This window comes from Gopherus evgoodei, chromosome 18, assembly GCF_007399415.2.
Source record: "Gopherus evgoodei ecotype Sinaloan lineage chromosome 18, rGopEvg1_v1.p, whole genome shotgun sequence".
Classification (NCBI taxonomy): domain Eukaryota; kingdom Metazoa; phylum Chordata; order Testudines; family Testudinidae; genus Gopherus; species Gopherus evgoodei.
In genome coordinates this window covers 6,585,677-6,612,106 of record NC_044339.1, presented here as the reverse complement: position 1 = coordinate 6,612,106, position 26,430 = coordinate 6,585,677, and the positions used below count along the sequence as shown (strand labels likewise).

The 26,430-nt window shown below is 54.4% G+C and overlaps 1 protein-coding gene across 15 annotated transcripts in view; it reads right to left on the bottom strand.

The window, feature by feature from the left end:
- The window catches only part of ARHGEF10L (Rho guanine nucleotide exchange factor 10 like), a 167,760-nt gene that overhangs the window by 57,430 nt on the left and 83,900 nt on the right, over positions 1–26,430 (bottom strand). For 11 of the 15 annotated variants that reach the window (XM_030537192.1, XM_030537194.1, XM_030537196.1 and 8 more), the window contains 10 exons: positions 26,154–26,333; positions 24,836–24,952; positions 23,714–23,806; positions 20,906–21,079; positions 18,004–18,149; positions 16,072–16,086; positions 15,598–15,779; positions 12,905–13,020; positions 5,850–5,977; positions 4,531–4,631 (listed from right to left, as the gene is read on the bottom strand). In XM_030537192.1, the coding sequence (XP_030393052.1) occupies positions 4,531–4,631; positions 5,850–5,977; positions 12,905–13,020; positions 15,598–15,779; positions 16,072–16,086; positions 18,004–18,149; positions 20,906–21,079; positions 23,714–23,806; positions 24,836–24,952; positions 26,154–26,333 (1,252 nt within the window). The remainder of the gene's footprint in view (positions 1–4,530; positions 4,632–5,849; positions 5,978–12,904; positions 13,021–15,597; positions 15,780–16,071; positions 16,087–18,003; positions 18,150–20,905; positions 21,080–23,713; positions 23,807–24,835; positions 24,953–26,153; positions 26,334–26,430) is intronic. The other 4 variants (XM_030537193.1, XM_030537195.1, XM_030537208.1 and 1 more) reach the window with 1 other exon arrangement.

The following is a 26,430-nucleotide window of genomic DNA, read 5'->3' as shown; positions in this document are numbered from 1 at the left end:
GGGCCAGGTTCCAACCCACAAGCTTCCATCCTTGGTCCCCTAAGATCATGAACTTTCAGAAGAACTCAGCTTCTATAAAAGCACCAAAACAAGAGTCCAGATTTTCATCGGCGCTCAGCATCGTTCGCGACGGCAGCTGCTAAGTGCAGCACTCCATGAAAAATCTGGTCTCGATGGCAGATGCCAAGCACTTGGAAATCAACCCTAAGCTCTTTGGAAAGCCTGTCACTGTTTTTACCTCATCCTTCTCCTCTTTGCACGGAATCATCTACAGAACAGACCCCACCAGAGCCTTTCCAAGGATGGCACCACATAGTGCCAGGTGGTCAGAAATACAACTCAGGCAGGAGGGCGGTTGGGCAACCGTTCTATACTCAGGATTTTCAAGGTTGGCCAGAAGGTGGCAACACTAGGAAATCTCTGTCCAAGAGTCCAGCCGTACCTGTTAGCCGTGGGCTCGGAGGCATTAAGGCTGCATGCACACAGATCCGTTCCAGGCCGTGTTGGCCAAACAAGGAAGCTTGGAGAAGTGACAAACAGCAGAATCCTGCAGTATTGCAATAAGAACCAGGCAGTCTCCAAGTGCTGGCCCATTTCATCATCATTCAGAGCCAACACAACTCAAGAAAGCCCCCAGGCAGTAGTAGCTGGAGTTATTTATTTCACTTGTTTCCAGGGTGCTGATGGTTGCGGCTGCCAGGCGCTTTAATTACAAGAAAATTAAATGCAAAACAAAGAGCCTTAATCAAATGCTGTACACAAAACGTGTCTTGCCCTGAAGGTCAATGGGAGAGCCAGGTGCAGCCTGGGAAGGAACAGATGTAGCCACGCCACTGGCTCAGGGCTCTGAAGCCCAAAGCGTGACCTGAAGCCACCCAAGATGAAACCTGCAGTCAGTTCTGTTCCTTCTACTTAGGAACACAGGATCTGCCACATTGCACCAGGCTGGGGTCCATCTTCTAGAGCAATCTCTTATCTTCAACAGTACCCAGTTCCACGTGCTTCATAGACCGCTGTGATCATCTAGTTTGTGTAAACACAAGGTGGCGTCCAAAGCTATAGCTCAGCATTTGAGAGGGATGGAAAAAAACAGGCAGGGCTGGCTGGCTGTGATCCCTCCCAAAAGGGAGGAGTAAAACTATAGTCCTCTCTATAGAAAGGAGCAAGGGGGACAGAGCAGGTGTCAGGGAAAGACAGGTGAAGGCACTCAAAGCATCCAGCCATGAAGCCCACTGCAAGGGTCTCCTAAGAGCTGTAATTTCATCTGAGCCCCCGGCTGGTTTTCTTCCATGCAGAGTGTGAATGCTCAGCGTTGACCAATAGCTGCTTGGAGCAACAGGGGCTGGGTTCCTCCCTCCTGGTTCTCTCAAACACGGCCAGGCTTGCTTTCGTGTGGACACCAGCCACGGCAGAGGCCTAGAGAGTCTCCCCACTCCCCTCCAAACAGCACAGGAAGCGTTGGCCCATAGAAGAGATATGCCAACCTCCCTGAGGCGCGATCCACAATTGTCCCCTCCTAAGACCTCCAATCAGAGACTGGATGGACATTCCACACACACACACACGCACGCACGCCCGCCCTGGGGATACAGAGGTAAGTAAATTAAATTACATAGCTCGAAACAGTCGAGAATTCCACCTACCAATTCTGGTTTTAGAGACCCAGGGAAGAGGCCAGACTGAGGCCTGCCATATGACACCGCTGAGTGTGTTCCATCTCCCGGAACATGCTGCTTTCAGGGGACATCTGCGGGTTTGGTTACTTGAACTCTGGTTTAGCTACATTTGAGCCAGGGGCGCCATTTAAATAGGGGTGGACAGTCGTGCCCCCTCCCCACTCTGCACTTCACACCAGGTAGGAGAACAGAACAAGGGGCGTCCCAAGACCCACCCCCCCGCCAAGCAGAGCCAGATGTCTTGCAACGTGCCGGGGGACAGGGACTGGGACCCCTCTGCATAACTTGTCTGCCGGGGCTGGCCGCACTAACATGCAAGCGCTGAACTGCCGCGCTGAGCCCACCAAATCCATGGGGGGGGGACAGAGGGGTGGTGCCCCAGGATGCATGCGGAGAGGGATGATGCCCTGAGGGCTGGGGTTGGGGGAGTGTGCATGCTCAGGATGGTGCCAGGGGGCTGTCGGTGTGCAGACAGATGGTACCCCAGGGGTTACTGGAGGAGGGGAAGAGATGGTGCTCAGGGAACTTGGAAGGGGCATGTACATGCAGAGGGATGGTGCCCTGGGGCGTGGGATTGTGTGCATGCAGAGGGATGGTGCTCCTGTACGTGCCGGCTGGCCGGGACGTATAGTGCTGGGGACTGTGCGCACAGAGGGATGGTTCCCCAGGTGCATAGAGCGAATTGGTGTGGTGTTTTTTTGACCTGCTAATTAGTTTTAGCCTTTACGCTGCTAGCATCAGCCATGGACATCATTTCCAAACAGAACGGCGCACTGCCAACTTAACACCTGGTGAGTCTGTTCTCCTCGTACCTGCCTGTCTTGACTAAACGAGTTGGTTAGCATAGAAAGAGATTCCTGCTATGTGGTGCTTCAGACACGAGCCCTTGCCCTTGGTAAAAATACTCCTTGTTTTATATCCTTAACTATCCTTCCCCTTCACTCTACACACAGAGGGCAGATATCTTGGAGCCACCTCGATCCCAAACTCTTTCCACTTCACCACTCACAAGCTGTAATTCTAAATGGCAGTTACACAATTTCCCCCCCAAGCCTCAGTTTGGGGGAAAAAAAACAAAAAAAAACACAAGTCTAGGCCGGGATACTATTGGCCCAGTATGAATGTAGTTTAAAATGTTGGTTTTCGAGTCTTTCCTAAGCCCTAGGGAGCAGAGGAAAAGTCACTGGCCCCTGCTTTGACCCTCTTCCAATTGGAAATGCCCTGCATCCCTATTTGGGACAGGTACTTAAGCACATATTTTAACCTTAGCACTGCCAGCAGATCTCAAACACATGCTGAAAGTCAAACATGTGCTTAGGCGCTTTCCTGAATCAAGGCCTCAACGAATTGCTGAAACTACCGGCCCGTCTCACAAGAGGCTGGCGTATAGAAAACTCTGACTATGAGAGTATTTCAGGCTACTATCCAGGACGGTTCATTTTCTGTACACTGGTAAGTTTCACCGGAAAGGTTGCCAAAAACAGCTAGAACCTTAAACAGTTTGTCCAAATGAAAATTAACATTGGGAATTTGTTACAGGTAGTTGCCTGTTTGTGCTGCGCCGGTAACTTCCTTGTAGGAAACCTGCATGAAACCACAAATGCTCCCAAAATAGACTGACTTTTTTTTTTTTTTTAAACATTTTATCCTTAGCTTCCAGAGGCCTAAGCATCCTCAGGGCTGCTGTTGCAAGCTGCCTCCTCTGCACTGAAATTGGAACCGGCACCCCGCCTTAAGCAGTTCCTCTATGAAAGTTTTGTGCATTCTAGATTTGTAATTTTATGGTGTTTTCTGGCTACCCAAACCTGCTTTCCAGTTTCTGGTAGGCACTTGCACAACACAATGCCCAGGAAAACAGGGGGAAAAAAGTTTATAAAAGCAGGTTCTTAAAAGCATAGAGGCATGAGTCAGAGAAAATTGCCCATCACATCCATCTCTCATTGCCGACACTGCTAGTGGGGGGAAAAAAAATTAGCAATCTCCCAAGAAGTTCTCCACCATCACTGCCACTCCTCAGCCAGCCTAGTGCCTCCTGCAGCAGAGAGACTGCAACAGTTGCTAACGCTTGGGTCTTAATCACTACTCAGCAAGGGGGAGCCCCATGATGAAAGACCGCACAGCTTCCATTAAAACAAACATCCCTGATGAAATAGCCCTGGTATTAGACTGCCTGCTATGAAGCAGAACCAAACATCTGCAGGCAAGAAAATCAGTGATGCCTTTTAATTAATCCCTGATGAAGCAGCAGTAAGAACAATGAAGGAATAAGCTTCCAAGGCATCAAAGGCAACAGGAAGTCACCCCGATAAGAGACCTCTTTCGAGCCCTACATCTGATGTCTACAAACCAAGCCAGACTTCATGAGCCAAGCCCACGCTGACCATGGTTCATTACCCTGTAGTTTGCACACTCATTTGCGGCAGTGCAAAGCGAGCGTGAACCACGAGCAAATCAGCATGGGAGCACTGCACGCGGGGCGAGTGCACACAGCAGCGGCAAGCCGGATCCTGTGATCTTAATGGAGCAACACACAGGACTGATTTGGCCCATTGCTAAATCCCAATTTGACTTGGATACGGGGCATCCAACACTCTGCTCTGGAGACTCTTGGGTGACAGGGAGGCGCTAAGGGCTTTTCCTAGTCAAGCTCTTTGCAGCTCTGCTGGGCTTCAACGCTCCCAAGTTCAGACCTGTGCTTGGCACGTTTCCCACAATGCCATGTGCTGGGCAAGGAGCTTTGATGCTTATTTTTCCTGACCTATCAAAGGGAACACAGACATCGACAACCCTCCCTGCCCTGCCCCTTCATTTGCATTCAGAGGGCTGCCCTGCCCATGCAAACAGAGTTACTCACGCAGTCCTATCTTTGCCAAGTGCAGGCGGTTCACCCAGGAGATCTTGCTGAGCGGGTTTGGGGTGATGAAGACCACCATGAAGCTGATGGGACGGCCGGACCTGCAGCAGGAGGATGACGGAGGCCAGAACTTAGCTCCATTCTGAGTCTGACTGAAAGTCATTGATGAACCTAGGTTCCTAGTACCACCCCAGCCCCTGCTTAGCTATCTTCTGTGCCAAAGTGCACTTCACTCACCACAGAAGTGCAACCACCCCTGCAGAGATGGGCAATAGCTGTTTAATAGGGCACACAGGGGCCACAGCTAAAAGGGTAGGGCTGGAAATGCACTGACCATACGGCGGGCAGGACGGGAGTTTACATATGACATTATGGAGACAAGGAGATCATCCTGTTGTGGTTTCAGTTACTATGTTCACAGGAGTCCTCTTTGCAGCTACTGGAGTCACTTTCGTGGTAAGTCACCAGACGTGGCCTGCGTTTCGCCCTGGAGTCACAGCTGGGAGTTGCCAGCACTGACCAGCTGAGGCAGCTGCTAGTTCTTTGGCCACGACCCCCATGCCCTGCAGAGCACAGGGCCTTGAGAGGCTTTACAGGTTATGCCCTGACCTGGCAGAGCCCGAGCTGTTAGACTGAGGAAATCCATCTCAGCAAGAATGGAGGAGGGGACCAATAATTGCTGCAATGGTCTCAGCCAGTCACCCTTCTCTCCGGACTAGATACAAGAGGATCCACGAGGGGAGGGAGGGTAAAGGGAACCAAGATTCATCAGAAACGTATTGGGCCAGATCCTCACCTGGTGTAAAGCAGTGCAGCACCACAGTATGCTGATTTCCACCAACTCAGGATCCACCATGAATCTTAGTATCTCCTCAAAATCAGGGCATAATCCCAGTGTGGAGTGCTCTGTTGAGGATGTTCCTCCTCCCACCTCACCCAAATTACCTGGGGGCCGGGAGGGGGGTTACACCTTCCTCCAAAATACTGGCATTGAACCAGGTGTTTGTTCTGGTACGTCCCAGCCAAGCCAGGACAAGACAAGACTCAAGCTGCCCAGGCCCACAGATGTGTACAGGGCACTAGGTATAAGGGAGACCTTATTACACTCTGGCATAGGCTTCCGTTACCTGAGACACGTACACTGGGGCTGATCAAAGCATTGGAACACGCTGTAGCATACAATTCTGCACAGGTCTACCAGGAGATTGGTTAGAACGGGCCAATCTCCTGGAGGTTGACTTTGCCCTCCACTTCTGTCTCCGTGCTCAGAGGGATGCAGCAGGAAACGCCCCGCCCATGGGATCTAAGAGCAGACTTACTTGTCCGTCTTCCCTGGAAGCAGGAGGCGAAGGCGGCACTTGTTGGCAGAGTGGATCTCCTCCTCCTTCACTCTCATCATCCTCTGCAGGGCCAGACACCAATCCTGGGCCACAGTCATGTTCAGATTCTGGAAGCAAGAGAGAAAAGGAAACCCCTGAGATGCAGGTATCAGAGCGTGGCAGAGACGGCCAGACAAGAGTCCAGGAGTTACTATCAAATTGCACCCAAAGACTCACCCAGCAAGAGCAAAGAGCGGGGCCCTGGACTAGCACAGGCACCCATGCCACCAAGGGTGGAGAAAAGACGGTTACTCACCTTTGTAACTGTTGTTCTTCGAGATGTGTTGCTCACATCCATTCCAGTTAGGTGTGCGCGCCGCGCGTGCACGTTCGTCGGAAACTTTTTACCCTAGCAACTCCAGTGGGCCGGCAGGTCGCCCCCTGGAGTGGCGCCGCCATGGCGCCCAATATATATCCCTGCCGGCCCGCCCGCTCCTCAGTTCCTTCTTGCCGGCTACTCCGACAGTGGGGAAGGAGGGCGGGTGTGGAATGGATGTGAGCAACACATCTCGAAGAACAACAGTTACAAAGGTGAGTAACCGTCTTTTCTTCTTCGAGTGATTGCTCACATCCATTCCAGTTAGGTGACTCCCAAGCCATACCTAGGCGGTGGGGTCGGAGTGAGAAGTCGCGGCATGGAGCACTGCAGTTCCGAAGGCCGCATCCTCTCTCGACTGCTGGACCAGGGCGTAGTGGGAAGCAAAGGTGTGGACCGATGACCAGGTCGCTGCCCGACAGATTTCCTGGATGGGCACACGGGCCAGGAAAGCCAGCGACGACGCCTGCGCCCTGGTAGAATGCGCAGTCACACGGCCCGTAGGGACATGGGCCAAGTCATAACAGGTCCTGATACAGGACGTAACCCACGAGGATAACCTCTGGGAGGAGATAGGAAGCCCTTTCATACGGTCCGCTACCGCCACGAAAAGCTGGGGGGATTTGCGGAAGGGTTTGGTCCTCTCTATGTAGAACGCGAGAGCTCTACGGACATCCAGCGAGTGGAGCTGCTGCTCCCTGCCTGAGGAGTGAGGTTTTGGGAAAAAAACCGGGAGGAAAATCTCTTGGTTGACGTGGAAGGCTGAGACCACCTTGGGTAGAAAGGCAGGGTGTGGTCTAAGCTGCACCTTATCTTTGTGGAAGACCGTGTATGGGGGGTCCACCACAAGGGCTCGGAGTTCCGACACCCGTCTAGCTGAGGTGATAGCTACTAGAAAGGCAGCCTTCCAAGAGAGGTAAAGCAGGGAGCAAGTAGCTAACGGCTCAAAGGGGGGCCCCATGAGCCGGGACAACACCAGGTTAAGATCCCAGGTTGGAGCAGGGGGACGGACGTTAGGGAATAACCGTTCCAGCCCCTTAAGGAATCTCGACACCGTCGGGTGAGAAAAAACGGAGCGACCGTCCGCACCCGGGTGAAAGGTGGAGATAGCTGCCAGATGGACTCGCAACGACGATAAGGCCAGACCATGTTCTTTGAGGGACCAAACATAATCTAAGATTTCGGATACCGAAACTTCCATAGGGCGGAGATTTCTCTCTACGCACCAACAGGAGAAGCGTTTCCATTTTGCCGAATATGTGGCTCTTGTGGATGGTTTCCTGCTGCTCAAGAGCACCTCTCTCACAGGCGTGGAGCAGCGCAGCTCGGAACCAGTTAGCCACGCAGGAGCCACGCCGCTAGGTGCAGCGACTGCAGGTCTGGGTGACAGAGGGACCCGTGGTCCTGGGTAATCAGGTCCGGATGAAGGGGCAGGGGAACTGGGTCGGCTACGGCCAAGTCTAGCAGCATGGTGTACCAGTGCTGTCTGGGCCATGCCGGGGCCACCATGATAACACGAGCCCTGTCTCTGCGCACCTTCAGGAGGACCTTGTGAACCAGAGGGAACGGAGGAAACGCATAGTACAGGTGGGTCGACCACTGGATGAGGAAGGCATCCGCTATCGACCCCGGCTCCCTGCCCTGAAAGGAGCAGAACGCTTGGCACTTCCTGTTCCCCTTGGACGCAAAGAGGTCCACCCGGGGATAACCCCACCTCCGGAAAATGGAGAGAGCGACGTCCGGTCGAAGGGACCACTCGTGTGACAGGAAGGATCTGCTCAATCGATCCGCCAGCGTGTTCCGTACTCCGGGAAGGAAGGAAGCCTTGAGGTGAATGGAGTGGGCTACGCAAAAGTCCCAGAGTCGTATCGCCTCGAGGCACAGGGAGGAGGACCTGGTGCCGCCCTGCTTGTTGATATAATACATGGTCGTCGTGTTGTCCGTGAACACGGCTACACAACGACCCTGAAGCTGATGACAAAACGTTTGGCAAGCAAGGCGGACCGCTCTCAACTCCCTCATGTTGATATGTAGCCCCACCTCCTCCTGGGACCATAGGCCCTGCGTCCGCAGGGTCCCTAGGTGGGCCCCCCAGCCTAGATCTGAGGCATCCGTTGTCAGGGATACCGAGGGCTGAGACGGGTGAAAGGGAAGACCCGCACACAATACGGACTGGTCCCCCCACCAGCCGAGGGAATCTAAGACCTTCTGGGGGACTGTGATTAACATGTCTAGCGGTTGCCTTGGTCTGTAATGACTGATAAGCCACAGCTGGAGAGGCCTCATGCGGAGCCGAGCGTAGTCGGTCACAAAGGTGCACGCCGCCATGTGGCCTAACAGGGTTAGACATGTCCTCACTGACGTCAACGGGGCTGACCGCAAGCGTTGAACGATCGCCGCCATGGTCTGGAACCGCTGCCGAGGCAGCGAGGCCCTGCCCACAGTGGCGTCCAGGACGGCCCCGATAAATTCCACCTTCTGAGTGGGCCTCAGGGTGGACTTGTCTGTGTTTATCAAGAGGCCCAGACTCGCAAACATGCCGGTGATCACGCGGACATGGCTGTACACCTGCTGTTCCGACGTGCCCCGAATCAACCAATCGTCCAGATAAGGGAACACGTGGACACGGTTGCGCCGAAGATGCGCCACGACAACTGCCATGCATTTTGTAAACACCCTCGGGGCCGTGGACAGGCCAAACGGGAGGACCGCAAATTGATAATGACGAGCCCCCACAACGAAGCGGAGGAAGCGTCTGTGGCGTGGCCAAATGGCAACGTGGAAATACGCGTCCTGCATGTCGAGGGCGGCGTACCAGTCTCCCGGATCCAGGGATGGAATAATGGTCCCCAGGGATACCATGCGGAACTTCAACTTCACGAGGTATTTGTTGAGTTCTCGCAGGTCGAGGATAGGCCTGAGGCCCCCCTTGGCCTTGGGGATCAGAAAATAGCGGGAATAAAACCCCTTGCCTTTCTCATTTTCGGGAACCGCCTCTATAGCTCCTTTGCTGAGGAGCGTCTGCACCTCCTGCCGAAGGAATTGCTCGTGAGAGGGGTCCCTGAAGAGGGACGAGGAAGGAGGGCGGGAAGGAGGGAACGAAACAAACTGCAGGCGGTACCCCGTCTGCACCACGCTCAAGACCCAGCGGTCCGATGTTATTTGGGACCACGCCGGGAGGAAAAACGAAAGGCAGTTGGAAAACGGAGGGGAAGGATCCGTAGGGGAAACTGTTACTGCGCCCTCGAGCGCACCTTCAAAATGAAGGCTTAGGACCAGGCGGGGGTTTTGAGGAGCCTTGGTTCTGCCCCCCTTGGTTCCCCGACTGCCTGCGCCTCCCGTTCCTGCCGCGGCGCCTGTAAGGGTCCTGCCGCTGGCGGAACTGGGAAAAAGGCCGACGGTGCTGCTGTTGTTGCGGCCTAAAGGGTCTACGCTGTGTCACGGGGGTGTGCATCCCGAGGGACCGCGCAATGACCCGGTTGTCCTTTAAACTCTTAAGTCTGGGGTCTGTCTTATCGGAAAACAGGCCCTGGCCTTCGAAAGGAAGGTCCTGTATCGTGTGCTGGAGCTCTGGCGGAAGGCCGGAAACCTGCAGCCAGGAGATGCGACGCATCGTAACTCCTGACGCGAGGGTACGGGCAGCCGAGTCCGCAGCGTCCAAGGAGGCTTGCAAGGCCGTGCGCGCGACCTTCTTGCCTTCGTCCAAGATGGCCGTGAACTCTTGGCGAGCATCCTGTGGCAGCAGCTCCTTAAATTTGTCCACTGCCACCCAGGAGTTAAAGGCGTATCTGCTCAGCAGGGCCTGTTGGTTAGAGACCCTGAGCTGCAGCGCCCCAGCCGAATACACCTTACGGCCAAGGAGGTCCATCCGCCTGGCTTCTCTGGATTTGGGGGCCGGAGCCTCCTGGCCGTGACGCTCCCTATCGTTCACCGATTGCACTACCAGTGAACCGGGAGTCGGGTGAACATGTAAATATTCGTACCCCTTAGAAGGGGCCATGTACTTCCTCTCGACTCCTTTCGCTGTCGGAGGGATGGAGGCCGGGGACTGCCAGATAGTATTGGCATTGGCCTGAATGGTCCGTATAAACGGCAGGGCAACCCTGGTGGGAGCATCGGAAGAGAGGATGGTGACAATTGGGTCCTCTATCTCCGAGACCTCCTCTGCCTGCAGACTCAGGTTTTGAGCCAATCGCCTGAGGAGGTCCTGGTGCGCCCTGAGATCCAGCGGGGGGGGACTGTTGGAGGAGGTACCCGCCACCGCCTCATCCGGGGAGGAGGATGATGAGACCCCAGGCACAATAGTGTCTAACTGAGGGTCTTCCTCAGCCCTCGCCTCTGTCTCCGGAGCCCCAGCGGAGTCCTGCTGTTTGGACCCTTCGTCCCCTTCCGGGGAGGGAGGGGGGCGAGACAAGGAGGCTTCAGGGGCCCTACGCTCCGCAGTCGCCGGCCTAGCAGGGAGCTGCTGGGGGCCCTGGGCCTGATGGTACGCCCAGGGTGTCCAGAATCCCCACTGTGGGGGGCCTTGGTCCTGCAGCGGCGGATCAGCAAACAGCGCCGCCTGCCGGTCGGTGCCCAGCGCATAGCCGCTGTCCGTCTGGGAGGACACGGACGGCTGCCTGGAGGGCCACGGCGGGGCCGACCCTGGATGGTACGGGTCTGCGCGAGCCGGCACGGAGGATCGTCTCGGTGCCGGGGACCGGTGCCGGGAGTCATAACGGTGCCGGGATCGGGACCGGGATCTGTCACGGTGCCGGGCGCTGCTTCGGGACCGGGATCTGTCACGGTGCCGGGCGCTGCTTCGGGACCGGGATCTGTCACGGTGCCGGGCGCCGCTTCGGGACCGGGATCTGTCACGGTGCCGGGCGCCGCTTCGGTGCCGGGACCTACTACCAGCTCGGTGCCGGGAGATCGACCGGGACCGGGACCTGCCACCAGCTCGGTGCCGGGAGGTCGAGCGAGATCGGGACCGGGACCTGCCACCAGCTCGGTGCCGGGAGGTCGACCGGTGCGGCGAGTAGCGTCGGGACCTGCTCCTGGAGTCGCGGTGCCGGTGTCGACTGGAGCCTGACCGCGACCGTCTCGATGCCGACCGGTGCCGCGAGTGCGACCGGTACCGCTGAGGGGAGCGGTGCCGGGACTGCGAGCGGCGTCGGGATCTGGAGCGCCCAAGACGTCGGGGCCTGGATGGCGAACGACTGTCCGTGGGCGGTGCCGACATCATGGGCTTGCCTCTGGACGTGACCCGCACCGGAGGAACCGGGGGTGGCAGCCGAGTAGGCTCCATCAGGGCAATAAGGTCCCGAGCCGAGGCGAAGGTCTCCGGTGTGGATGGGACCATTATCTCAACCCCAGATCTCATGGGGGAGCTCGGCGGCACCGGACTCAACAGACCCGCCGGGCCCGGAGTCAACGGTGCTGACGGTGCCGGCGGCGCCGCGGCCGATGTCGAGGCCGGGCGTTCAAGCCGGGTCTGCCTGGCCGGAGTATTAGACTTCGACGGCCTAGGCTCTGATTCCGGTGCCGGAGAAGGTCGGTGCCGAGGAGTCTTCTCGGTGCCGGAGCGATCCGGTGCCGGTGCCGAAACCACGGTCTGCGAAGTCGACGGGTCAAGTGCCGCCTCCATTAGGAGAGTTCGGAGCCTCTGATCCCTCTCCTTTTTTGTCCTCGGCTTAAAAGCCTTACAGATGCGGCACTTGTCAGATCTGTGCGATTCCCCGAGGCACTTCAGGCACGCTTCGTGGGGATCGCTGGTAGGCATGGGCTTCTTGCAGGCCGCACACTGCTTGAAGCCTGGCGAAACAGGCATGAGCCTGGCGCCCGGTGCCGGGAAGGGCTAAGCCCCCGGCAAGAAACTACTTAACAGCTATTTACTAAACTATCTACTTAACAATACTAATTAACAACTATCTATAGAACTAGAGATAAGCGATAAACAAGCGATAGAAACTAGGAGAGCTAGGGACGTGGAGGACAGCTATGCCGCGCTCCACAGTTCCAACGACCGACACGGCGGTAAGAAGGAACTGAGGAGCGGGCGGGCCGGCAGGGATATATATTGGGCGCCATGGCGGCGCCACTCCAGGGGGCGACCTGCCGGCCCACTGGAGTTGCTAGGGTAAAAAGTTTCCGACGAACGTGCACGCGCGGCGCGCACACCTAACTGGAATGGATGTGAGCAATCACTCGAAGAAGAACCAAGTCCACCAGAAAGTTGGTATGTCTGGAGGTTCCTGGGGAAGCCAATGGCCATCCACAGTAGGATAACCACAGAGCAAGGATCTGCCTGCCTCCCCAACTAAAGAGCCAGTATAGCAACGTTGGATGTAGGTGCTGAGGAGGGGTACGTAGGACTGTGGCTAGGTAGGAGGGACAGTTGCTTTAGAAGTAAGATAGCGACAAAAATCTCATTCAGTGCCATTTTCTGCCCTGCTCCAAGGTTATGTTCTTTGTCATTTAGACCACTAACTTGGGGTCTGATTTCCAGACTGCAATGACTTTCCCCAGCCTTGGTTATGTCCAAGTCACAAACCAGCTTGTGGCTTGCTGATCACAGGGGAAATAGCTCCATTTCTTTAATAAATCCTATTCCCAACTGACCAGAGATCTGCTGGCAGGAATCAGCTTGGAGAGAGAGAGAGCTGACACTGACTGTGAAGGGGAACTGCCTGGCCATTACCTGGTAGGTGCCATGGAGGGTGCTGATGAGCAGGGTTATCTGCTCCACCACAGCCAGATCCTTCTGCAAATCTTGGAGCTCCTGGAAGAGCCGTGGAGGGCCCAGGTACACCTTATCTTGGGAGGAAAACAATGCATTAGCAGGTAGAGAGGGGCTTAGTGGGTTTCTCAGCTGACCTTCCACTTTGGAAGACTTGGTTTCAAATCCCAACTCGGGTCTCAGGGGGAAGCAAGTTCGCATTCGCCCGGCGTACAACTGGCAGACTGCCCAGGAACAGAAGAGCAGCGGGCGCTAGAGTTCAGGACTGGAGTACGTTAGCATAGCCGCACGGGGAAAGCTTGCGCAGACTCTGCCGGTGCTACCCAGCCCCACTTTCCCAAGTGCCAAAATTCACTTGTGCTCAGAGCGGGAATTCCACAGAGTCCTTTTGCCATCACCACTCTGGGTCTTCTCGGCAGCCAAGCTCATAGGTCAGCAATGTCCTAAGTGTGGGGCTGCCTTTCAGACACCCCATGGATTTTAAGGCCAGAAGGAACCATCATTGCGATGATCTAGCCTGACTCTGGGGTGGGGCACGGCTCGGCATTCATGCCACACTCCCAGTCAGTCCCCGGGCCAAGCTGGGGGAGCGAATGATCCAACCAGTGGACCAAACTCGGTGATTATTCCTGGTCACGTGCCACCTGAGGCATGTTGCGCCTGACTCCTGCACAGTGCAGGCCGGAGTCTCCCCCGATAATCCCTGCATCGGGCTCAGATTACGGTTGACCTAGGCAACATCTTTCAGAACAACCTCAAGTCTCAATTTAAAGACCCCATGTGATGGAGAATCCACCAAGTCTCAAGGTCAGTCGTTCCAACTGCTAATGGCGAGTGAGGAATGTAGAGGGGTGAGCACCTCGCTCCTGCCCAGAGGGGGTAAAGCAGCCCTGGAGAGGGCTGCAACTGGGAAAGCTGGGCTGATGGCGAAAGCAGCCACAGCTGTAGCCAGTGCAATCAGGGCCCAGTTGGCCCTATAAGAGGGCTGAGGGCCAGAGACTGAGACACACACTCTCTCTAGCTTTAGAGAGAGAAGGACCTGGTTGCCTGGTAGCTGAGAAGGGTACCCAGGGTGGAGCAGTGCTGGGGAAGGGCAGAGGGAGCTGGGGAGCTCCAGCCTGGTAACTCCCCAAGCTGCAGGCCTTGCTAAAAAGGCCAAAAGGAATGGGGGCTGCAGGAGGGTAGCCCAGAGACAGGCAAAGGCAACAGGTCCTAACCCCCCTTGCCAATGCTGAGTGGTTTATAGACTACAGTCTACCTCAGTGGGCAGGGGCTAGATGGGGACTGGCAGTAGCCACTGAGGCAAGGTGGGGATAGAGGGTTGGGGGTTCCCCTGGGAGGGGAGACTCAGAGACAGTGGGTTGCTGCTGGGGGCAGAAGCCCGATGTAACGGGCTACCGGGATGTGGGAGGGACATGAGGGCCAGCTGCAGGCAAGACACTGGCCAACAGAGGGCGCTCCGGAGCTGGTGAAGAGCTAACTCCCAGGACGACTCCCCGGCATGGTGCCTCCTGCTGGTCGTCGCCCCGCCATAATGTAGCACAAAGGCTGCTCCTTGGGGGTATAAAAAATTGGCCCTGAAACAAGTTCAAAGCCAATATTTCCACCTGATAGTCCCGACTGTAAAAGAACAGGCACGAGGGGGCTGGAGAAGGTAGAGCTGAGACGGGTCAAGCACCACCACGGGCAGGGATACAATGAGACACATCCAGGAACCCAAGCAAAGGGCTCCGGTTTCTGGTCCCATACAAGCAACTCCCAGCACGTGTTTATTGCTTGCTACATCTTCGGTTTCAACACTGCCCACAGAGGAAGTCCCCTCTAGCCGGCAAACCAAAACAAGAGGCACAGGCAACATTTGTTAGTCATCAGCAAAACATCGCTGCAGAGACCCAGCCAGCAACAGGCGTGGAGTCATTCCCGTGTTAGCCCTCATGTGACCGAGGAGTCATGGGCTCAGGCAACCTCAGTCTAACAAACACCAAGGCAGGGACCAGGTCTCTGGGTTCAAGAAAGACCCAATTCTTCCCCTTCTATCACGCAGGGGGCACTGGCTAGAGCAGACGCTGCTGAGTTCAGTCACTGATCTGAAGTCACTGGCAGACCAGTCAGCGATCTGAAGGTGGCACCATGCTCTGCCACATCACCATGGCCCAGCCCAACGGCACATGCCAGTAAAATTCCCAGATTAGGGCTTTGCTGTGCAAGCTGGGTCAATCACCCACTGCCACCACTGGAGTGAACCTGGGGGGTGACAGAACTGCACTAATGATCTCACAATGGAAATAGTGCTGGGGCTCTGCCCCCATGAACGCTGGCACACACCTGGGGGGCTGACATGGGACACGGAGGGGCTGGAGCAGCCTGTGGGGTCCAGGATTGGGCCAGGGATCAGACAGGAACTGCTGGCTGCACCACTGAGTCTCTGTAGGTCCCCTTGCTCCCCCTCCTATCCCCTTCCCTCTTCTCCTCCCACCTCGCCCATTTGAACCTTGAGCACTAAAAACAGGGCTCTGCCACTGGAGCTGTGGGAGTAACTCCATTGGCTGGCAACAGTAGTAGACTCTTATCCTCCACGAAGCAGCCGCTGACTAGAAGACGACTGAGCACACTAAGCTGGTGTGCTATAGCCCCACCGCCGAGTGGATACTCACTGGACGACTGGCTGGACGACACGTGTTTTTTGGCTCCCGCGTTCTGGATGACCACGTTGTCTTTGTCGTAGGAGCTGTTCTCCTGCCCAACTTCCACCACCTGCACCTGGGGGAGGGCAGTGTTCCATTTCACGACATACTTGGGGCCCAAAGGGACGAGGCTGCTGATCTCCAGCTGGCCCCTGCAGAGAGGGAAGAGTCTGTTATTCCCTGGAAAAAAAAGCATCCTTAGACTCCACCAACTTCCCCATCCCCAGCCAAGCCAGAACCCTGCAGCACCAAGAGGGAACAGTCAGGTCATGCTCGGAGAACACCTCTCGACCAGAAAAAAGCAGAAACATTTGCAAGCGCAGCTCCCTCTCCCTTGCTTCAAAACTTGCATTCCACACCCTGCACCAGCATGTTAACACCTTCCACCATAATCTGCACCCCCAACACATGAGGCAAACAGACCAGACCACGTGCTAAGCCTACCTTGTACTCACGGGCCTGGAAAGAGAGAAGATTAACAAAGGTCACTACCACAATTGCATGCAAGTCCTCCGCTTCTCTCCCTTCCCTGGGTGTTGCAGCTACTATTTTCTATCCTCTGCTCTGAAGAGAGAGACCTGATCTAGTAGTTCTGGAAAGCAGGAAGTCCCGAGTTCAAATCCTGGTTCTGACACCATCTGAATTCTTAGGCAAATCCCTTAGGGCAAAGTGTTCTGATTCAGGTGTGGAAACGCACATTCAGGCAGCTGCAAAGGGGAACTCGGCACCTTTGGAAATCAGGCTACTTGTAGAATGATAGAAGATTAGGGCTGGGAGTCCTTCCCCTTGCACTGAGGCAGAGCTAAGTAAATCTAGACCATCCGGGACAGGTGTTTGCCCAACCGGTTCTTAAAAACCTCCAGTGATGGGGATCCCCCAGCCTCCCTAGGTAACCTCTTCCAGTGCTTAACTCTCCTGAGAGTTGCAAAGTACTTTCCCAATATCGAACCTGAATCTCCCTTGCTGCAAAAAATAATCTGATAAAATAAGCCGATGATTTCTTGTGCTACCCTCAGTAGACAATGAGAACAACTGATCGTTGTTCCGTTGACAACAGTAAAGGGTTGTTATGTTTCCCCTCCAGTCTTCTTCTCTCAAGGCTAAACATGTCCAATTCTTTTCACCTTTCCTCCCACGTCATGTTCGCTAAACCTTTTCGTTGCTCTCCTCTGGTCTCTCTCTAATATGAGAGCCGCATGTGGGCTCTTCAGAAGTTAATATGCAGCTCCTTCTACAGGCACCGACACCGGGGCTGGAGCTACAGGTGCCAACTTTCCAATGTGCCTGGTGGGGGGTGGAGGGGGCTCACTGCTCAACTCCTGGCTCTGCCCCAGGCCCTGCCCCCACTCCGCCCCTTCCCATCCCCTCCCCTAAGCCTCGCTCCTCCCCCACCCCAGAGCCTCCTGCATGCCACAAAACAGCTGATCGGGAGGTGCGAGGAGGGAGGGGAAGGCGCTGATTGGCAGGGCTGACAATGGGCGGGAGGCGTCGGGGGGGGGGCAGCTTCTGACGTATTACTGTGGCTCTTTGGCAATGTACATTGGCAAATTCTGGCTCCTACTCAGGCTCAGGGTGGCCTCCCCATCTCTAACACATTAACTTCTTTGTGGGGGCCAAAATGGAGGCCTCACCAGTGCTGAGCAGAGCGGACCAAAGTCGTCTTTAAGTGCCTAACTTCAAACATCCACACTGAAAAGTTTTCGCCTTAAATCTTTACTCCGATCGATTATTATGCCCCTATAGACCGTCAGTCACCACATTCTCTTAACCCAAGGAGCTCGACTCAGAGGCTGTAACAACGATGGGTAAAATGAGATTAGGATGCAAATTACGATTGAGGGGGGCCCAGGGATCGACAAGCTTGCAGGGCAAAACTGCAGGCAGACACTGCAGGGCTGGAGGTGGTCCCAGTTTGCTGCAGCTAAATGCAGCAGCGACTGGTAATTTACTGAGTTATCTTCACTGGTTCTAACACCTACATGTTTATAGCCACATAATGGAGCTTTCCTGCAGCAGCTCTTGGGTAACTTGCCAGTGCCAGGAAAGTGCAATCAAAAGGCATATTTTAAAGTCAAATGGCCCATAATTTATCACGGGTATAACTCTGTCAAAGCCAATGGGATTACACCAGGGATCCATTTGACTCAAACTTGCCAGAACGACTGCAAAGAAAAATGCCAAATCCCAGCAGAGCTGCCAGCGGTTTTCCTGGAGGCAAAACAAAGGCGGCACTTTATAAAGGTCAGCCTTCATTTTTTTTTTTAAGTTGGGTTTCCTTGTGTGGAGCCTCGATACTGTATCCCTGCGGATTCCTCCAGGGCTGTGGGGACAACATTTATGACGGGCTCCTGGAGGAAATGAACGCTGCCAACGTACTTGAAGTTGATGTTGGCGCACACCAGCATGTCATTCAGCAGGAACACCTTGCGCTCCTTCGATTTAATCAGCTGGCCACGGTCCCCATAAACCGTCTCCGTCAGGGTCTCGCAAAGCAGCAGCTGGTGCTGCCCTGAATTCAGAAGCTGCAGAGGAAAAAGAACAAAGAGGTCCTTTATTAGGAAAGCAGAAGAGAGGGGAACAACCTAGCTAATCACGTGCATACGCACCACTGCCCCCTGCTGAATGGAATCAGAACTGCTCCGCTCTGTGTCATAGGCCCTATATTGCTAACAGCTATTGGGGTTTCTCCTTTAGCTCAGGGGCCTGGGCTTTCAGAGCAGGAGGATCAGCGTTCTGCCATGCAGTTCTGAGTGGGCCCAGTGCACAAAGTAGAGAGAGCAGCCCTAACGGATTCATTACGGTAACTATTTGCTCCTGTACAGAGATGTATCCAATAGGACTCCACAGCACAACAGCAATAGCACGCCGAGCTACAACCCAACAGAACCAGGCTCAGGGGCCACTTCAGAACTTTGTTCCTCGGCCCCGAAGTCTTTGAGCCCAGCTGCAGGGAGGAAAGGTGGACAGTGTCAATGACTGAGGGTACATCTATGCTACGTTTTAAAACCTGCAGCAGCAAGTTTCGGAGCCCAAAAGTCCCCCACTTTGCAGAGTGAGTTCCTTTGCTTTCGTTTCCTCCGTGGAGCAGATTGGGCCCTGCTCAGCCCCAGCACTGCCCGGGCACATGCTGTTCTGCAAATGCCTTGCTCTGGCTATTTCGAAATCTCGCTGACTTTCAGTCTCTGTCCTCTCAAGGAGTAAACGTCGAGGGTGGGGTGGGGGATTTCCACCCAATGCTCTTTGAGTTCGTGTAAACCAGAGACTCTGAGAAATAACGCAGTGTCTGGATACCAGTTAGCCTGGCCAAGAGAGTCGTGCACACACACACACACACACCACCATCTGAGAGACCAGACACCAGCAATCCATGCGGGTTTCGGCAGCCATCGGCAGTCACCTCAGCACGGACCGGCCTGTGCCTTGATGGAGTAGGCAGAAGAGCCCCGTTACCAACCAGGTAGTTAGCAGGGTAACTTGCCTGTTCTCAGAGACTGCCCTGGTGCTTTGACCCATCTATTGTAAGCCCCAGCTGACAGGAATCTGCCGGGCTGGGGAAACTCACAGATTGGCCAAGGAGATGGGGCGCTCCCTGCGGCGCCCCCATTGCCCAGCAGATGAGCTAGGTGCTGGCAACCTGCCCTCTCCATGAGATCTTCCACCTGCCCTCCACCCCCAACAGAGAGTCAAATCTATTGGGGAGGAGGAGGGTGCTTAGCTGGGGGAGACAGGGGGCTCTCTCTCCACACTCTCTTCACACTCATACTTAGCTCAAATTCTCCCCCGCTTTGCACTCTGAACTGCCACCCAGCCTAGCTGGGCTGTCACTGCACTTAGGTGGCTCAGACGAACCTCTGTGCCGGGCACCAGTGCACTGCCCCTGCCTCTCACTCAATGCCCAGCAGCACCTGAAATGGCAAGGCTGGGTACCGGAGTAGCTCAAGGGCTCACACAGCTGGCTACGGAGCCGTGGTTGGGCTGGACCGTCTGGGTGAGCCGGTAACAGCCGCCTGATGCGTTCGAGGTGCTCTCAAATCAGAGCTTTCACTTTGAATAAGACACAGCCTCCATCCCTTCCTTTGACAGGGAGCATGCCCAGGCAGACTGCCTGGTTACTGTGCCCAGGCTTCCTGGCAGAAGCCCCCTTGCAGACAGCCAGGCTGATGCCAGCCAGCCCAGGAAGTTTGAGATGGATTTTAAACGGAGATGAGCCCAAGCTGCAGAGTTCAGCTCCGGAGCAGGAGAGCGCAATCAAATCCGAGGGATTTGAGTATGAGTCCTGCTCAGACAACACCATCCAGGCTCCAGAGATCTGTTCAAGAGCCAACACTCAGGGCTATATGCCACAGGCTGGCCACACCATCATCCTGGCTACCTTGCCAGCCCTGAGAAGCAGGGCTGAGCAGATAAAGGACAAAGCCACATCCAACTTGCCAAGGGTAGTGTGAAAGCCAGCAAGCGGGGCCATTAGAACAGAGGACAAAGGGGTGGTGGAGTCTGCAGAGTTCTCACTTATGCATCCTACCCCTCTCCGGGATGCTTCTGAAGCTCCTGGTCTCGCACCTGCACCACAGAGACTTAGTGTGGCACTAACAGTTCCATCGCAGAGGGCAGGTGTATGGGGGTGAAACACAAACAGCGAGCGACTTCAGCAGGCGACCGCAGGAAAGATGTTGGGTGAAGGGAGGAGGAGGATCCAGGATGGAAGACGTTTTGGTCCTAGCACTGTAAGCCGGAGGACAGCACCATGGATCACCAGAGACAAACTGGGAGTTCTTCTGACCAACGGACACACCTCAGCCACAACCCAACCTAGTAGATTGTCTTCTCCACACCACGGTCGTAGGCAGAATCCACTCCGGGGGCCTCAGATATTCAGTCCAGGCTTTCCCTCTCCATTATCCCATCCGAATGGGCAAAGCAGATTCACAGGGACCATTGTGATGATCTAGTTTTGACCTCCCTGGACCAGTGCCTCCCTGCCCAGCCCCAGCAAAGATGCTGTTAGCAAGTAGCTGCACACACCTGGCTAGAGCCCGAGTGGGTAGATTCCTAAACTAGGGAGAGTTTTGTGCCCAGCCAGAAATGGATTCTGAACAAACCTTTGCGGAGAGGAGAGAACTACCCTTTCCAGCCATCCTAGACTACAGCTGAGGTAGGGGTGGGGATTTCTAAGCTTTTCACATACACACACTGTCATCTAGTGGGCAGAGCCGGGTAGGGGAATTTCCCGACCAGAGACGCTGAGCCCTGCCCATCGCTCAGGAGCTCAAGCCCCCACCTTGTTAAGGTTGCTGCGGTCACTGACGCTCCTGGTCAGCTGCTGGATCTCGGCCATCTGGTCAGCCACTCGCTTCTGCTCATTGAGTTTCTCCGCCAGCGTCTCCAGCTCGGTGAGGGCGAGCTGGAGCGACAGCCTATCCGGGTGGCCTTTCGGGGTGTTCTTCAGCATATCCTGGGGTGAAAGAGGGAGGGAGGAAAATCAAGTCACCAGGGAGGGAGATCATCCCCACGCACGCACCTCGCAGGCCAAGCTGTGGGCCGGAGGGAGCCCCTGATGGCATGGCACTCAGATTTTCAGAGGTGCTGAGCAGCTGTCGCTCCCAAGCAGCACTCCTGAAAAACAACTGGATTTTAGACAGGCCTGGCCTGCACAGAGACTAGGGGAGCAGCAGCCGCCCAAGACGAACATGCACATGTGTATACATAGGGACACTTTCTGCGGCCGCCAGGGTGATCAACGCACCACAGACTCTTCCCCCAAGGCACAATGTGCAGCCCCAGGACGCTCAGCTGCCCTGCCCAGGTCCCTCGCCTGGCGGCTTCAAGTTTCCCAGGCACAAAGATGTGGGAGGAAGAGGCGTTGAATTTGTTTCCTTCTCCCACCATGCTGAGCTCAGGGCCCCCGATGACAGAACCTCTGCTGAGCGGGAACTTGTGACACCCTAGCATCCCAATTTTCACCACTGTCGTGTAATTAGGATACGTTTGTACAAAGTGCGCATTGTGAAGGATCATTCTAAGAGTCTTGATCTGGTAGACAGTAATATCTTGTTGGATTGTATGTGCTATCGGCATATGTGAAGTTATAAAGTTTGGCTATGTAGGAGGTTGAAAAAAACAAAAACAAAAAAAACTCACAAGCAGCCTTTCAGGTACATAAGAACAGCCGTAGTGGGTCAGACCGAAGGTCCATTTAGCCCAGTATCCTGTCTACTGACAGTGGCCAATGCCAGGTGCCCCAAAGAGAGTGAACTTAACAGGTAATGATCAAGTGATCTCTCTCCTGCCGTCCATCTCCATCCTCTGACAAACAGAGGCTAGGGACACCATTCCTTACCCAACCTGGCTAATAGCCATTAATGGACTTAACCTCCATGAATTTATCCAATTCCCTTTTAAACCCTGTTATAGTCCTAGCCTTCACAAGCTCCTCAGGCAAGGAGTTCCACAGGTTTACTGTGAGCTGTGTGAAAAAGAACTTCCTTTTATTTGTTTTAAACCTGCTACCTATTAATTTCATTTGGTGGCCCCTAGTTCTTATATTATGGGAACAAGTAAATAACTTTTCCTTATCCACTTTCTCCACATCACTCATGATTTTATAGACCTCTATCATATTCCCCCCTTAGTCTCCTCTTTTCCAAGCTGAAGAGTCCTAGCCTCTTTAATCTCTCCTCATATGGGACCCTCTCCAAATTCCTAATCATTGTAGTTGCCCATCTCTGAACCTTTTCTAGTGCCAGTAGATCTTTTCTGAGATGGAGAACACATCTGTATACAATATTCGAGATGTGAGCGTCTCATGGATTTATATAAGGGCAATAATTTATTCTCCTTCTTATTCTCTATCCCCTGTTTTATGATTCCTAACATCCTGTTTGCTTTTTTGACCACCTCTGCAGACTGTAAAAAGGCCAAACAATGTTAACGGCTTATTGAGGAAATGCACACAAGCACCAGGATTACCCCAGAACTGTGCACAACAGAGATAGCTCCACACAATGGGAACTGTTTGACCCAGGTCACAGCAAAAGAGCTTTCCAGCAAGTAGGAAGATATAAAAGGGGGGGAAATGACATCATGATGGTACCTCACTCTCCCCACAACACACCTGGAAACACCTGAGGAACAAGGACTGAATGGGGAGAAGCGATGGTCCCAGGTTAGAGGGATTTTAGCCTGTGTATGGAAACTTGGGAAAGCCAAGGCAGCTTATGCCTTAAAAATCTGCCAGCCTGTTTATCACTCAGGGTGAGAATTTGCTAATTCATATCCCACCTGTCTAGTATGTTAAGCTCAGTTTGAGGTTTTGTGGTTAATAAACTTGGTTTTGTTTGGTCTAAAACCAGGGTAGAAATCATACTTGGGGCAGAAAGCTGTTACAGACCTTCCTCCACGTTGAGGGAGGGGGCAAAATTCATGAGCTTACGCTGTACAGTTCCCTGTGCAGTGCAAGACAGTATAAATTGGGGTTTACACTCTGTGGGGTGAGGGGGGGTGCCTTAGCTGAGCCTTCCCACGCAGAGCAGATCTCAGCACGTGTCTGAAGCCGCAGCTGGGTGTGTCCCTACCGGTGTGCGTGCGCGCTGGTGAAAGGGCAAACTTGGAGAGCTTGGTAACTTATCACCGCATCATACAGTGTGAAAGGAGCCCAGGCTGGTGGTTCAGGCTGGCTCGGTGGTACCTCAGTTGTAAGTGGCATCCTGGGGGAACCCATCACAGAGCTCTTCTATACACATCCAGACATTGAGAGCGGCCAGCCTAGGCTAAATCCTGGGCAGAGGTGCCGGAAAAGTAGGGGGGTCAGGCCCCATCACTTTTTAACGGATGTAAGGGTGAGCGATAGGGCCACGGGGGCAGAGAGAAGTGAGCAGGGGGTGGGGTCTCAGGGAAAGGGACTCAGCGGATGTAAATCCACATCACTTTGCTGACTCCTGTGGAATTACCCCATCGGACTCAGACACCAGACTGACTGTCCCCATCCTGCCAGCCCTGAGATCCGGCCACTTCCCTGCCCGGTGGCTCCATTCTATCGTCCCTTGCTCCCCGACTACCCAGTAAGAGCGCAGACTCCAGTTTAAGGTACCTGCAGCAGCAAAATGAACTGAGGGAATCTTTGGATGGGCTTCACCATCAGCCCGTAGAGCGTGACCCGGTCAGAGCTTGCCATCTGCCGCTTCTGTTGAGACAAGAACAACCCTCTACCACCTGCACTTCAACCAGGATCACTCAGAGCAGAAACCCCTGTTTGTTCTCTCCCCCCACCACACACCCACCTCCCCAAGCCATGGATCTGGGTGAGATTCTTCGTCACTCCGGCCCTCGCTCATTCCATTTTCATTCCTCCCTCCCTCACCCACTGCACCCTCTTGTCTGAGGTTAGATCAGGAAGAGATACCACAGAACTGGAAAAACTAACTAACCCATCCTCTCCCGCCACCGCTTTGAGCCCAGCTTCACTCAGGACCTTGGGTTCCTGCAGTGGTTTTCATTGGCAGCAAGGTTTTTGCTCTGGCTAGCCACTCTCTGCCTAACTTCACTCAAATGCAGCATTAGCAGAGAATGGTCTTCGTGGCACGTGCCTGGCGAGAGAAGGATGCCAGCATTAAGAGATGGGGAGGGTACCAATATGATAGGATTTGAAAGGACGGTCAGTGACTTTGCACCATGTTGGCATCGGCCCTGAACTCCGAGATCAGGCAGGTGGCACTCAACTGATGGTGCCCCCAGCTTCGTTCTGGGGTGGGAATCCAAGCCCAGTGAGAAAGGAGGACATGGGTATTCTGCAAGGGAAAAGGACGGGGCTAGCGGATAGGGGCTACAAGCCAGCATCATTCAGTGCAACCACAGCCTCAGAGAAGAGCAGCCACCAGGACAAGCAGAACGGATACTGTGCAGGCGAAGACCACCACACGGATCTGGAAACCCAACCCTTTGTATAGAGAGGCATCAGACAGTGCAGATGTGATGCAGAGCGGGAAAATCCTTTACTGCTCCGGGAAGCCACTGGACAGGTAGAAAGTCCTGGGTACCGGTGACCTTTGCTAAGTGATTCACCGAGTAGTTTGAAATGCATCTTCTCTCCATCTGCATCCTCTGCTTGTTCCTGGAAACATCAACCTTTATGATACCCGTCGCAAGCAGAGCCCCATGCAGCCGCAACTGCCAGGCAGTGACAGGTGCATCCTTTCCTGACTCTTCCACTGACCTTGAGGAACTCCAAGAACACGGGCTTGGTGAGACAAGCCTTCTTGATCACAGACATGGCATTGGTGAAGTTATTCACGTAATCGCTGTACACATCCAGCACCATCGACTTGGAAAACTTGGCGCATGCACAAATAACAAGACAGACAGGAGAGAGGAGAGAGTCAGATCCAGCGTCTCTTTACTTAGCACCTAGAGCTGAGGAGAAGCCAGCAGCACATGACTTCACCAGCTCGCTGCAGGCTGCCAGAGGCTCACAGCTTGCAAACCTGTCTCCTCCCCTTCCTCACCCCCATCCCGAGGTATTTGCATTCAGAAAGTCCATCCTGAAACCCAGAGCTTTCATTTCAATCTGCAAGGAGGTTACCGCCATCAAACACAGAATAAGAGGGGTACTGGGGCTGCCACACCCCACACATGGGATGGAGGTACAGGGGCGTTCCCACTTCCTTGCAATGGACAAATTAATTGTCGTCAGCTGAGAACACTCGCGTCTGGGCCAGAAGACTGCGGGTTCAAGTTCTCCGCCAAGATTTGGGCTTGTATGCAGCATCAACACTGAAGTCTGCAGAGCTCTGAGTGAGGTAATCCCCGGGATTACCCCATCGGGGACGCTGGAATTCATACGACAAGCTAAACTGAGCTTAACTCATCTCCGGCAGCTACTCCAAGGAGTCAGAGCCACGGGACCCTGACACCTTCGCCCACATTCCAGCCCCACATAAACAAGATGAGCACCGCGTGCTGCTGTGGCGGACAGAAGGACCCCTGTATTGGCACTGGGGCTGCAGCCATCTAACTTGCTATCCTGCAATAACCGGGGCACACAATGCAGTGCTATACACGGTACATTGGCCCAGGTGGGCCTAGTATAGCGAAGCTTGGAACCTGCCTGAAGACGCCAAGCCTTTCCCGTGGGCTGGTCCCATTTGATCAAGCAAACCAGCAAAATCAAATACTGCTCTCCCAGGCTTCCTCTCATTGGTCAGCTTACGGTGGCTGCTCTTAAAACCTTCCCATGGCCTTCACGCTGCCATGGTCTCATCTACACGGTGCCTATTGCAATAATCCAGGTTCCCAATGAACTAGAGCTGGCAGCAGTGGGTGTGGAAACTCTGCAGAGCACAGTGGGGGCCTGGGATGGAATAGGGATGCTGGGAAGGTCCAGACAGAAGGGTTTTGAGAGAGGACGCTTGTGCATTTTATATCCTACGTCATTGCCTGGAGGTGGCTTTGGCACGCTGGGGATAGGAAAAGGATGTGCTTGGGGGAAGTAACCCCACCACCTCTTAACCTTGCTCCAGAAGGGCATCTCTTACTGAGGCCACGAAGAGGTCCCCGATTTTCTCCGTGGCGTCCCACTCAGCCACGCGGGAGAACAAGGCGATCTGGAACATGGAGTGGCAGTGCAGGATCTCCTTGAGGCGGAAGAAAACAACCTGGCACTTCCTGGCGCTGAGGGCCTTGGGTTCCATCTCCATCAAGGGGTGTCTGTAATCCTGTAAACCAGAGGAGAGGGTTTAAACGGGCTTTCCCACCCTCCTCCTGCCCTCACTGTCCCAGATCGGGCCCATCAAAGGAGCCAAAATGAGTTGG